General features: G+C 41.8%; 1 protein-coding gene across 2 annotated transcripts in view; it reads left to right on the top strand.

The window, feature by feature from the left end:
* Positions 1-13,951, top strand: part of CPNE8 (copine 8) — a 116,427-nt gene that overhangs the window by 45,020 nt on the left and 57,456 nt on the right. For both annotated transcript variants that reach the window (XM_052790319.1, XM_052790321.1), the window contains one exon: positions 13,621-13,684. In XM_052790319.1, coding sequence (XP_052646279.1) covers positions 13,621-13,684 — 64 coding nt within the window. The remainder of the gene's footprint in view (positions 1-13,620; positions 13,685-13,951) is intronic.

The following is a 13,951-nucleotide window of genomic DNA, read 5'->3' as shown; positions in this document are numbered from 1 at the left end:
GATAAAATAATTTTAAAAAAGCATTTCTCTAGTTTGTATCACATACTGTGGTGGTGTTCTGTGGAGGTGGCCCTAAACTTTTAATCTTGGTGAAAACAGTGGCCAGCTTCAAGGAGACCCACATATGATAGCTATCATTTTCAAAAACTTTGAAGTGTTGAGCTGTCATGCCAAAAACTCTTCTTAATACTTGAATGCAATACAATTTTTAAATTTTTACAATTCCAACGCAAGTGTAAGCTTGGAAAAGCATCTGAAGTTTCCTATTTTCATGCCAAAAATAATTTCAGGGTGTCTCCAGAACTCTTTCTGGATGAAATAACAGTTCAGAACAGACCACTTAAATTGACAAACTGAAAGAGAATTTATATAGTTTTCCTTTAATTTAATCTAAGGGTCTTTATGAAATAATAAAAATTTTAAAGTAAAAGAAATATTTCTATTACAAAAACTATGGTAAACTTTCTTTAATTGTATTTTAAGTTTAGAAAATATTTTAATGGGATTTAATCTACTTGAATTTCTGAGACTTACACATACCTGAAACAAATCCTTTTGAATCATAAATGTTGGGGGTTGGCTAGCAGTGCTTTGTGGGGAGGTATTCCTGTAGTTATGCCCTTCCAGTCCATTAGCCTTGACTAAATTCTGTCTGTAAATGTCTGTCTTCCAATCATTTAGTTTTTGTACAAAGGGAAATTTCAGCTATTCAGCAGGACTCATTTATCATACAGTTCATGCTGAAAAATGGAGTAACATGAAAAAACTTGAAAAGTCTTCGCAAAACATTTTGACTAAATGTTTTATCAAAATAAACCTTTGATTTAGTTTCCCTAATTTACAGCCAACTGCAGATGGTTCAAATTGATTTGTAACAAATGTGAGCTGTTAGTTCCCTTGCTGAATTCCGTGACTGTATGTGGTGGGTTGATCCTGGCTAGATGCGCAGGGTCTCACCAAAGCTGCTCTATCATTCCCCTTCCTCAGCAGGGCAGGGGAGAGAAAAACTATAATGAAAAGCTTGTGAGTTGAGATAAGAACAAGGAGAGATCATTCACCAATTGCTGTCATGGGCAAAACAGACTTGACCTGGGGAAAGTAACAATTGATTGCCAATCAAATCAGAGTAGGATAATGAGAAATAAAACAAAATCCTAAAACACCTTCCCCCCACCCCTCCCTTCTTCCTGGGCTCAACTTTTCTCCTGAGTTCTCTACCTCCTTCCCTCTAGCAGCACAGGGGGACAGGGGATGGGGGTTGTGGTCAGTTCCATCACACCTTGTCTCTGCTGCTCCTTCCTCCTCAGGGGGAGGACTCCTCACTCTTCCCCTGCTCCAGCATGGGGTCCCTCCCACGGGAGACAGTCCTCCTCGAACTTCTCCAAGGTGAATCCTTCGCATGGGCTGCAGTTCTTCACGAACTGCTCCAGTGTGGGTCCTTCCACGGGCTGCAGTCCTTTTGGAACAGACTGCTCCAACATGGGTCACTCATGGGGTCACAAGTCCTGCCAGCAAACCTGCTCCAACGTGGGCTTCCCACGGTGTCACAACCTTCTTTAGGCATCCACCTGCTCTGGCCTGGGGTCCTCCCTGGGCTGCAGGTGGATATCTGCTCCACCGTGAACCTCCATGGGCTGCAGGGGGGACAGCCTGCCTCACCATGGTCTTCCCCACGCGCTGCAGGGGAATCTCTGCTCTGGCACCTGGAGCACCTCTTCCCCCTCCTTCTGCACTGACCTGGGGGTCTGCAGGGCTGTTTCTCTCACATATTCTCACTCCTCTCTCCGGCTGCAGTTTCTGTTCTGCAGCAACTTTTTCCTCTTCTTAAATACATTATCCCAGAGGTGCTACCACTGTTACTGACAGGCTCAGCCTTGGCCAGCAGCGGGTCTGTCTTGGAACCAGCTGGCATTGGCTCTCTCGGACATGGGGGAAGCTTCTAGCAGCTTCTCACAGAAGCCACCCCTGCAGCCTGTCCCCCACTACCAAAACCTTGACATGCAAACTCAGTACAGTGCTGTGATCATTACTGCCGCAACATCCTTTAACAATGTGATTCATATTCTCTTTAATATTTGGAATTGAGGTCGGTAATAAATGCATTTTTGCTGAATTTTGAGGGTTTCCAAATACAGTTCAGTCACCTGATCGCTATATTTACAGACTCATTCTTTATGACAAGTCCGTAGTAATCCTCCCTGCCCTCCCTGCAACCTCTCCTGCCCTCCTTAACCTCCCTCCCCAAGGACTACACCAGTACATTTTACACTATTTCTTTTTAAATGAGGGGTTTAATTGTCCTATACATAAACAGTTCTATTAATATCACTACATGTTCCTTATTATTTCCCTTCTCTGTATTGGTGGGACTGTGCACACTGGGAACTACTTCATTTTAAGGGTAAATAAATTCTTCAACTCTGCAGTTGAGGAAGGTTTCAGTATCTGCAGCATACTTCAGGAAAACTCTTACAAATACGCTATTTAAACTTGAAAACATACCTATGCACACAGTAACATAGTATATGCTAGAAGTAATACTACTTCACTGTATCACTTCGTTAAATAACTTGAAAAACTACACAGAAAATGGTACTTTAAAACTGCATCAATTTCTGTTGTTATCAAGGTTTGTAGATGAACCTTAACTTTTAAGATGTCCTTCAATTTCAGTAGCTAATCACAAATTGTCTGCAATAAAATAAATATTGTATAAAATTTAACACTAAAAAAAAAAAACCACCCCCCAAAAAACTAAAATTGGCTGCATCACTATTGGGAGTGTTAAATTACTGTTTAATAGATTTTTGCTACTGTGGAATAGTAGGAAACTGTTAATTGTAATCTACCTCCTGCAAAAAAACCCTGCACAAACAAACAATGAAGAATCAGCTGATCAGATTATCAGATTTCTAATACAACCATACAAAGTGGTTAACTTAGAATCATAGAATCATAGAATCATTTCGGTTGGAAAAGACCTTCAAGATCATCAAGTCCAACCATTAACCATGCCCCCTAAACCATGCCCTGGAGTACCCTATCCACTCGCTTTTTGAATACCTCCAGGGATGGTGACTCAACCACTTCCCTGGGCAGCCCATTCCAATGTTTGACAACCCTCTCAGTAAAGAAATTTTTCCTAATATCTAACCTAAATCTCCCTTGCCTCAACTTGAGGCCATTTCCTCTTGTCCTATCTCCAGACACCTGACAGAAGAGACCAACACCCACCTCACTACAACCCCCTTTCAGGTAGTTGTAGAGAGCGATCAGGTCTCCCCTCAGCCTCCTGTTTTCTAGACAAAACAACCCCAGATCCCTCAGCCGCTCCTCATAAGACTTGTGCTCAAGGCCCCTCACCAACTTGGTTGCCCTTCTCTGGACACGCTCTAGCAGCTCAATGTCTTTCCTGTAGTGAGGGGCCCAAAACTGAACACAGTACTCGAGGTGCGGCCTCACCAGTGCCGAGTACAGGGGAACAACCACCTCCCTGTTCCTGCTGGCCACACCGTTCCTGATACAGGCTAGGATGCGATTGGCCTTCTTGGCCACCTGGGCACACTGCTGGCTCATATTCAGCCGGCTGTCAGCCAGCACGCCCAGGTCTTTCTCTGCCGGGCAGCTTTCCAGCCACTCTTCCCCAAGCCTGTAGCGGTGCATGGGGTTGGTGTGACCGAAGTGCAGGACCCGGCACTTGGCTGTGTTAAACTTCATACAATTGGCCTCAGCCCATCGATCCAGCCTGTCCAGATCTCTTTGTAGAGCCTCCCTACCCTCAAGCAGATCGACCCTGCCTCCCAACTTGGTGTCGTCTGCAAACTTGCTGAGGGTGCACTCAATCCCCTCATCCAAATCATCAATAAAGATATTAAACAGAACAGGGCCCAACACCGAGCCCTGGGGAACACCACTCGTGACCCGTCGCCAGCTGGATTTCACCCCATTCACCACAACTCTCTGGGCTCGTCCATCCAGCCAGTTTTTCACCCAGTGAAGAGTGCACTTATCCAGGCCACAAGACGCCAGCTTCTCAAGGAGTATGCCATGAGAGACAGTGTCAAAGGCCTCGCTGAAGTCTAGGAAAATAACATCGACAGCCTTTCCCTCATCCACTAGGCGGGTCACCCGGTCATAGAAGGAGATCAGGTTGGTCAAGCAGGACCTGCCTTTCGTAAACCCATGCTGACTGCGCCTGATCCCCCTCTTATCCTGGACTTGCCGTGTGAGTGCTTTCAAAACAAACCGTTCCATAATCTTTCCCAGTACTGAGGTCAGGCTGACAGGCCCGTAGTTCCCCGGATCCTCCCTCCGACCCTTCTTATAAATGGGAGTCACATTGGCAAGCCTCCAGTCCTCTGGGACCTCCCCTGTTGACCAGGAACGCTGATAGATGATAGAGAGTGGCTTGGCAAGGACCTCAGCCAGTTCCCTCAGTACTCTTGGATGGATCCCATGAGGTCCCATAGATTTGTGAGTGTCCAGATGGCGTAACAGGTCCCTAACTAATTCCTCCTGGATTAAGGGGGGTATGTTATGCTCTTCATCCTTACCTTCCAGCTCATGAGGTGGAGTACCCTGAGGATGACTGGACTCACTATTAAAGACTGAGGCAAAGAAGGCATTAAGTACCTCGGCCTTTTCCTCATCACTGGTTGCTACGTTCCCTTCTGTATCCATTAAAGGATAGATATTCTCCTTGGGATTCTTTTTACTGTTAACATATTTGTAAAAACATTTTTTGTTGTCCCTTACACTAGTGGCCAGATTTAGTTCCAGCTGAGCTTTCGCCTTTCTAATTTTCTCTCTGTATGATCTAACAAGATCCCTGTACTCCTCCCAAGTTGCCCGCCCTTTCCTCCAGAGATGATAAACTCTCCTTTTTTTCTTAAGTCCTAGCAAAAGCTCCCCATTCAGCCAGGCCGGTCGTTTTCCTCGGCGGTTTGACTTGCGGCACATGGGAATAGCCTGGTCCTGAGCCATTAGGATTTCCTTTTTAAAGAATGTCCATCCCTCCTGGACCCCTTTGCCCTTCAGGACCGTCTCCCAAGGGACTCTCTCAACCAGTGCCTCGAAGAGGCCAAAGTTAGCCCTCCGGAAGTCCATAGTGGTGGTTTTGCTGACCACCTTCTTTGCCTCACCAAGAATTGAAAATTCTACCATTTCATGGTCACTAAGCCCAAGACGGCCTCCAACCATCACATCTCCCACCAGTCCTTCCCTGTTTGTAAACAACAGGTCTAGCAAGGCTCCTCCCCTGGTTGGCTCACCCACCAGCTGTGTCAAGAAGTTATCTTCCACACACTCCAGGAACCTCCTAGATTGTTTACTCACTGCTGTGTTGTATTTCCAGCAGATGTCTGGAAAGTTAAAGTCCCCCACAAGGAGAAGGGCACACGATTCTGAGACTACTGCCAGCCGCTTGTAGAATGATTCATCCGTCTCTTCAACCTGGTCAGGCGGTCTATAACAGACTCCCAGCACAATATCTGTCTTATTGGCTTTCCCTCTCATCCTCACCCGTAAGCACTCCACCTTGTCATCAGAATCGTGTAGCTCTGAACAGTCAAAACATTCCCTAACATAGAGAGCCACCCCACCACCTCTTCTACCTTGCCTGTCCCTTCTGAAGAGCTTGTAGCCATCCATTGCAGCACTCCAGTCATGGGAGTCATCCCACCATGTTTCCGTGATGGCGACTAAGTCATATCTATCCTGCTGCACAATGGCTTCCAGCTCCTCCTGTTTATTGCCCATGCTGCGTGCGTTGGCGTAGATGCATTTGAGCTGGGTCATCGAATCCACCCCTAACATCGGCATGCTGCTCCCAGGCTCATCTCTGGTGCACCTAGTTTTATCCCTTGCCCCCTTCGAACCTAGTTTAAAGCCCTTTCTATGAGCCCTGCCATCTCATGAGCAAGGATTCTCTTACCCCTATGAGACAGCTGGACACCATCTGTCGCTAGCAAGCCCGGTGCTGTGTAAGTCTCCCCATGATCAAAAAACCCAAAATTCCACCGATGGCACCAGCCTCTGAGCCAGAACTTCATCAAGTTCTGTTGTTATTGGACAACTGTGTTTTGTGATTCTCCTTTTAATCCTGTTCTGGATATTAAACTTTTAGAAACTTGTCCAGGAAATAGCTTTGGGGACAAGTATAGTAAGTGGTATAATAGAAGAGGTGTGTTAGGTTACATGATTAAGCAGCTTGTCTGCAAACAAAGGAGAAGAGAGGCACAATGGCAAGTGGGGGAACCCCAATAATACCTTGCCCTGGCTACTTACAGACCCATCCCAGGAGAGCCATCAGCCCATTGAAGTCCCATCTCCACACCTACAAGGGAGCACAGAGGTACAAGGCAGGTGGGGGAACTCCAGTAACCCAATTAGAGAAACAGCCCCTGCCCAGCTCCTACCAGGGCTGTCCCAGGAGAGCCTCGGTACCATGGGATGGGGACACACACTCTCTACTTTTTCTGGACATATTTTTAGTTCTTGATGGTGAGCAGGTTGGTTGCATAGTTTGACCATGTACTTGAGCACACAAACACTATCCTGTCAGTCGGGACAAGAGGTTGGCCCTATTTTGTTTACTTCTACTAAAACAGAAGTTCACTAACTTTTCACTATCTAGGCCTAACGTATGCTAACTGCCACAGTGAATTGCACTGTTGCAACTCCATTGACTGTTTTGGCTGTTAGTTGACTCTACTGGAAGCTTGTGGTGACTTCGTCAGAGAAAGGTGCTGACTTTGAAGACACCCATATTTAGTAAGACAAATCTTGCTGACTTCTTGAAGGTCTTTATGGTTCTGCCTGTCTTCAGAGTGGTAAATTATTCAGCACAGTACACATTTTTTTTCTGAGAAAATTCCTGAAATTTATTTTAAACATGTAGATTAAAAATCATCCATTCAGCAGTTTGTTATCACTTAGTCAAGTGTAGTCTGAAGTGAGTAACAGGTGAAGTTTAAAGTTTGAAATTAGCTATGAGAAAGGACAAGACATCAGTGAAGATTCTATTGAAAAAAGATCTTAAAATTATCTCACAGTTGTGTGGGCCTGTGTGATGCATTTTCTCTTGGGTAAACAAGCATTGTTCAGGTCTTGCTTCTGATACTACTCTGTTGTATGGCAGTTACTAAATGGACCCAAATCAGTTGTCCCCCTGAAAGATTTTGAAATATACCTTCCTTTTTGTATATGTAGTGTGGGTAGATATTTGCTAATGTTAATGAAAAAGTGTTTGTGATTTTTTATCAGCTTTTTCCCATGTTCAGGTTTTATTTTGTCATTAGTGCTTTTGACGGTGCTGTGGCTAGACAGCTGTGCCTGGTTGATTGTTCACTCTGGACTCTCTGAAGTCTGGATACCTTGGTGTCTAGGAGACATTTATTGTCCTATTTTATTCATTAAACCATTGCATTGCATTTCAGGATTGTTTGCTTATAGATGCGTGTTTAATGTCTCTTAATATTCAAATAACAATAATTCAATTGACAACATTGCATGTCTTCTGTTCCTAAGGATATTTACTGCTTTGAATTTACTGTTTTCTCTACCAAGTTATGTGAAGTCCACGTTCACATTACTTGAATGTTCTTTATAATCCTTCACTTGAGATCAGAGAGCTTTTTCTCTTTGCAGTATTTCTGAAGTTCATTAGCATTTTGCCTTTTCTGTTCTCTGCCAATGGGTGTGCAAAGAAGAGAATGCCCAGTGCTGTTTTAGTCCCAATCAGCTACCCTACTGAAGTAGCACTTTTTGTACTTAACCAGCTCAAGAAGCTTGAATTCCATTCTCTGATTGGCATTGAAGTAAGCTCTGACATTCTTTCAAAATGAAAATTACAAAGATTGGAAGCTTAAACTTCAGATCTATCTACTTTGGACATTTACAAGAGCCTCATGAGATTCAGGACTCCATGGCTGCCATGAGCTGGCCAACTCCAAGTCAGATTGTATATCACCAGGGAAAGTTCCCATAGAAAGTACTATGAAAGGGTACTCTTGTCCTTCATCAAAATGAATGTAAGCATCTCAAGCCTAGATGGTCACCATTGCAGTGGTCTGTCAGGCAGGCTGAAACATACCTTGCTACTGATCTTCATGGTGAGTGCAAAAGTGGACATATACATGCATATTTTTCTTCTTCACCTTCATGACAGGCATGACTTGCAGTTTCATTGGTCTTAAAAGCACCAGTGTCTTACACCTCTGAGGCATGAACGGAATAGTATTTGGTCTTGGTGGGTATGAGGATGTGTCCTGGACCTCCCCCTCTGTTTCTGACACCATTAAGGGCTTTGAATTCAGTGCAGTCTGTCGCAGAAGACTCTTGCTCCCAGTACGGTGGTGCGCTAGCCTGTTATCTCTGTGACGATGACTGTCTTTATTCAAGAACATACTTCACTGTTGCACTTTATTTTACAGACTGGCCAGGTACAGAGGTGAACATTTGCTCTGGATAATTTCTCTTGGAAAACAAATCTAGTCATACAAAGCAGGTGAAATGGAGAATCTGACATTTTAACAGTAACGTTTACTCTCTTTACCTATTGGGTTACTAGATTCATTAAATGCCTTCTCAAGACAAGCTCCATGTGTAAGATTTACTCAGACTGGCCTTGCATGTCCCAGTTGTATTAGCATGAAAGGATGAGGTGCAGCTATATCTACTTTCAGAAATGACACCATTTTTTTTTTTCTCTCGAGAGCATAAGCTTCCCAGACATTATTCAGAATTGGATATTTGCATGTTCTGTCTTCCTAGAGAGAAGATGCTCGCCCCATTTATAACTCTGAGCAATGCTTCTTTCAGGATCTACTAAGTGCATTTCTGTAGGGATTCCCTTTAATGAGGAGGCAGAGCCATTGCAAAGCCTAATGAGCATTCTATGCTAGTTATTCACATCTGAGTGCCATTGCCTGCTAATGAGGCTGTACTGGAGCCAGCTGGCCTATTTTTGGAAGTTCTTTCTCCTGTCATCTTGCTGTGAACATAATTGATAGAAAAACATCTGAACTCTGGAATTGGTACTTCCTATATGTTTGTCCTATCCTCTTATCTGTGGTTGTGACTGCCAGAGGGCTAGGTTCTGTAAATTCAGGGATAAGACTGTAAATTTTTGAATGATCTGAAAAATGTTCCATCCTCTGTCTCACTGCAGTTTCAGCTTGCAAAATTGGAGGCTCTGTTTAACCTCTCAGGTTTGAATTCCCAGATATATTGCCATCTTTCTCCGACTTTTTCACCAATGCTAGAAGGGTCCTCCTTTCAGTCCTTGTTAAAGGCCCAGTTGTCTTCAGAGTCTCCTTTCAAACTTTTCAAGGTGCTGCAGATGTGGTGTCTCAGTTGTGGAATCATTTGTTCTAAGGAGACAATAATTACTCTTCAGGACTGTGTCTTGTCTAGAGACATGCATGTATTGTTGAGGGCCTTTCATTTGATGGTAGTTTTCTGTTCAGTTCCTCTAACAGTCAAATTATTTGCTCCCTCAAATACCGTCCAATTATTGCTCCCTCAAATACTGTCCAAAAAGAGGTGATCGCTGTAGAACACCTGCAGGTTCTGGGCTCTCAAACCAGTAGGACCCACTGAAATGTAGATTTTCCTCACATTCAGTTTGCACCCTATTCACACTTAGACTGGCACATTTTCTATATCTGAGTGTCAGACAACTAGCACTGAGTGTTGGAGGTGGCAGTTGTTATGCAATACCGATTGCCTCATTATTACCCCACAAACGGTTATCTGTAACCCTTTCCAGAGGAACCTAGCCTGAGAAATTGGTTGCCTGAATATGAAGTCTGTATTGTTGTTTCAGTGCTGTAGAACCAATTCCAGGGCAGCTCAATGCCAGCTATTCCTTAAAGCTAAAGAAGATGGGCAGTGGTACTGCATTCTGCATTTAAACAGGTGGAACTCTTACATGCTCATCTTCAAGGTAATATTAGTCAGTATTTCCCTGGCAACTGGAAGGACTGGTCTGTAATGCTGAATCTCCAGGTTATGTATTTTCATACAGTGATAAGACCAGCTTGAAATTATTTTGTTATTTTCTCACAAGGCATTATTGCTAGTTAAAGGTCTTTCTATTTGGCTGATCTGTGACCACTGAAGTTTTTGCAAGGGTGGTGACTTTACATTTAAGGATTTTTTTCTTAATGAATGGTTTGTAAGGGAATTTGTAAGAGAACAAACTCTTTAGTGTCTGCAAATTGTCCAGTACTTTTTTCATGCTTGTAGTGTCAAGATAAGCATACAAAGTTTGTACTTAATGGCATCACAAACTGTAGAGGTCACTTGGAAGAGTTTTTAGTTCCTGAATAATGAGAACTTTTTGTTCTATAGAGAAATTCTGTGATAATCTCAATTAAGCATTTCACCTCTTCGCCAGCCATCATGGTAATAATTATCCTTCTTTTATAAGGCACGTGTCCTTGAGAACCGTGGTGATATGTCAAGCCAAACCTTACCCCAACTGCTTTCAGCTATGACTATACTGTGTGTACTTTTCACATCTACTCAACAATCAAGAATTCCTTTTTTTTCTGACATACACACCCACATATCTTCAGGGGATTGCCTCTCCAGTTTCCCCCATCCTACAGAGTGATAATTCCAGACACATGTATCTCTTGGGGTTGGGGATCCCTTGGCCTTCATGTTCATAAGATGAAATGAAGCATGTCTTCTCATAAATGTCTTCATGTGCAAATCTCAGTTTGAGACAGGCAGACATTGACTACCATGTGTTATAGCTGCAGGCAGGGTGGCACAAGTTTCTCTATCAAATGGCAAATGTTTGGTGACCAGTTTGTCAGAAATGGGGCTTGCTTATCAACAGTTTACTTCAGGCCTCCAGCTCTTCTGGAGATGTTCAGAGTTGTATTTTTCACAATCTACCATATGACACAATAATCTTTTGGAAGTGGGATAAATCTATTTGACTTTTCATACCAAAGGAAATGTTTGATGCTGTTTCTTCAAAGTACTGTCACTGCCCAGACTACATCTCAAATAAGTCCCTAATGGCACAGTTAACTGGGCTCAAATACTTCAGTAGGAAGAATTTTGGTTCAGGTAATGGTAATTCTGATACCAGTGCTTTCTATTTGAGGTGGAATAACCTGCAGAATTGTGGTGCTGGGAGCTTCCGGGTTTTTTGTTACATTTCTGAAATTTCTATTTCTTCCTTTCCTGTCAAAGCCGGGGTCGTGGTCATTTGTTCCTTGAAACATTTTGCCATGTAAGGTCAATATCACCCTGATAATGAAGTCATTTCTACTACTGCTGTTACTACCAAATTTCAGGAGTTTTTCAAGCTTGTCCTGGTTTTGGCTGGGATAGAGTTAATTTTCTTTCTAGTAGTTGGTATAGTGTTATGTCTTGGATTCAGTATGAGAAGAATGTTGATAACACACTGATCTTTATAGCTGTTGCTAAGTTGTGTTTATACTAAGTCAAGGATTTTTCAGCTTCTCATGCCCAGCCAGCAAGAAGGCTGGAGGAGCACAAGGAGTTGGGAGGGGACACAGCCAGGACAGCTGACCCAAACTGGCCAAAGGGGTATTCCATACCATATGACATCATGCCCAGTATATAAACTGGGGGGAGTTGGCCTGGGGGGGTGGATTGCTGCTCGGGAACTAACTGGGCATCAGTTGGCAAGTGGTGAGCAATTGCATTGTGCATCACTTGTTTTGTCTATTCCAATTCTTTTATTTTTATTGTAATTTTATTATTGTTATTATCATCATTATTAGATTCTTCCTTTCTGTTCTATTAAACTGTTCTTATCTCAACCCATGAGTTTTACCTTTTTCCTTCCCATTCTCTCCCCATCCCACTGGGTGGGGGGGAGTGAGTGAGTGGCTGCGTGGTGCTTAGTTGCTGGCTGGTGTTAAACCACGACAAGAAAAAATGCAGCTTTTTCATCTTCTGAAAATCTGAGATTTCAGTTTCAACATCCTGTTGCTACAGAGGCTAAAATGGGTAATTTTTGGTCTTGAGCTGTTGAAGGGTGACAGATTTAAAACCATATGATTTGAAGATGCTGATAAAACTGTGAATTGTACTTTGTAACATTTGGAATGACCAGATTCTTTTTTTTCTGTTATTTGAAGAAAATTATCCTGTTTGATCTTAAAGTATTGTACTTTTTAAGTCATACCACATTAAATGGAAGAGTGCCATAAGTTTTGTATGTATTTAAATCGTCATTTAAAATTTCACAACAAAAACTTGAATAGTTTCCCAATCCACTGTTTTCCTTGTGAAATTCAGACTTAGCATGTAGCACTGAGGAGATCCAGGAGAGCAGTCATGTATCTCTCTGATTACTGGCAAATGACTGCAGTGGTATAGGAGCAGCATTCCCTGATGTATTCCTTATAAACTTAAACATCAACTTCTAAACAAGAATTTCAGTGAGCTTGCATAAATTTGCATCAGTATTTGTTCCTCTGTTCATAATTTCTAAACTTTTATCTGCTTCTAAGAACTATTTTCCCACCAGTTCTTTATTATACCACAGTCTTGCTAAACTTATTTAAAGCTGTAGACCCCTGTAAAAGATTTCAAAACAATTAAGGAAACTAATAAGCAAAATACGAACAACAGTAAATGTTTACGTTAATGTTTTGTCATAACAGAAGAACTGGAGTGCCCTCTAGTTCTCTTAGAAAAACCTAAAAAATACAATCAATTTGAAAATATGGTTTTACCTTAATGTCTTCTTAGAAAGTAATTTTGTTCAAATAATTATTTTCAAGACAGACATAAAGAAATAAAGAGCTAGAAATAAAATGAGCATAAGCAATAGCATTAGTTTTGAAAAAAGATCTAGAAGTAATTGCCAAGGTGTGTGCTAATGGACACACTAATAGACATTAGGATATTGCAGAACTTCTCATTTGTAGTATAGCATCATGCAAAAAAGTTGCATCTCAATATTTGTACTTCCACCCCTCCCATCCCACCCCCCACAAAAGGCTGCTGGCACTGAATATTACAAGATTATGTGTGGCTTTTCTGTTCCTGTATTGCTCTTTATGCTAAGGATCTGTTTTGTGTTTTCTGGTGTTGCAGGAGCATGTTTTTAATTGCTGTCTGGGTGAATTATACTTTATTTTGCAACTACTGTATCTGATATAGTTGTGAGATTATTATGTGTCTTCATAAACATTTCAGAATGTTGTAAAATAAGGCTGGTGTGTAGTTTTAAATATATTTGGGGTATTTTGTTTAAGGAAAATTTGCAAAAGGATGCTTTTCACAAATCAGTAAGTTGTAGAGTCATTTCTAAATAAAATATCAATGGGAGGCTGGAAAATGGAGTTCTGATATTGTCGTTTCATCCCATTTAAACTTTTTATGCTATTTCCTTTAAAATTGAAACTGATTTGTTTCTTGCTAGTTAGAATAAATATGCAACTCATTTACCAATTCACTTAGGATAAGCCAACTTTTTTACACAGGACAAGTGACAGAAAAGGGAAACTATAGCATGCCATCAGTTTTGTGGCTTGAAAGCTTACTTTGTGCTTATCTTTGTCAGTTTTAACTTTCATAAATTATATCACGGAACTGAGTTGATGTAGTTGTATTTTCCTGCAGTGGAATTCCTGGGAAGAAATGTGGAACAGTCATAGTAACAGCAGAGGAACTAGGCTGTTGCCGAGTAAGTGTGTGTTCATTGCTTTTTGAAAAATAAAATTAAAATGATTTTGTGATTTACACTGCACCAGATTGTGAAAGTTGTAATGTATAAATTTGCATTTTGATATATGTAAGAAGTTAAGATACTTTTTTCCTATCAGTTACTCTTAGTTTTAGATAGAAGAAGTAGAAAGAAGCAGAAAACAATATGAAGCATAAAGTTTTTGATTATTAGATGAGTTTTAAATCTAGTCTTTTTTTTCCCCAAGTAATTAATCACATTTTAATC

The sequence above is a fragment of the Harpia harpyja genome, chromosome 6, assembly GCF_026419915.1.
Source record: "Harpia harpyja isolate bHarHar1 chromosome 6, bHarHar1 primary haplotype, whole genome shotgun sequence".
NCBI classification, from domain to species: domain Eukaryota; kingdom Metazoa; phylum Chordata; class Aves; order Accipitriformes; family Accipitridae; genus Harpia; species Harpia harpyja.
The sequence above is the reverse complement of the archived record's forward strand: the minus strand, read 5'-3'. Positions and strand labels throughout refer to the sequence as shown.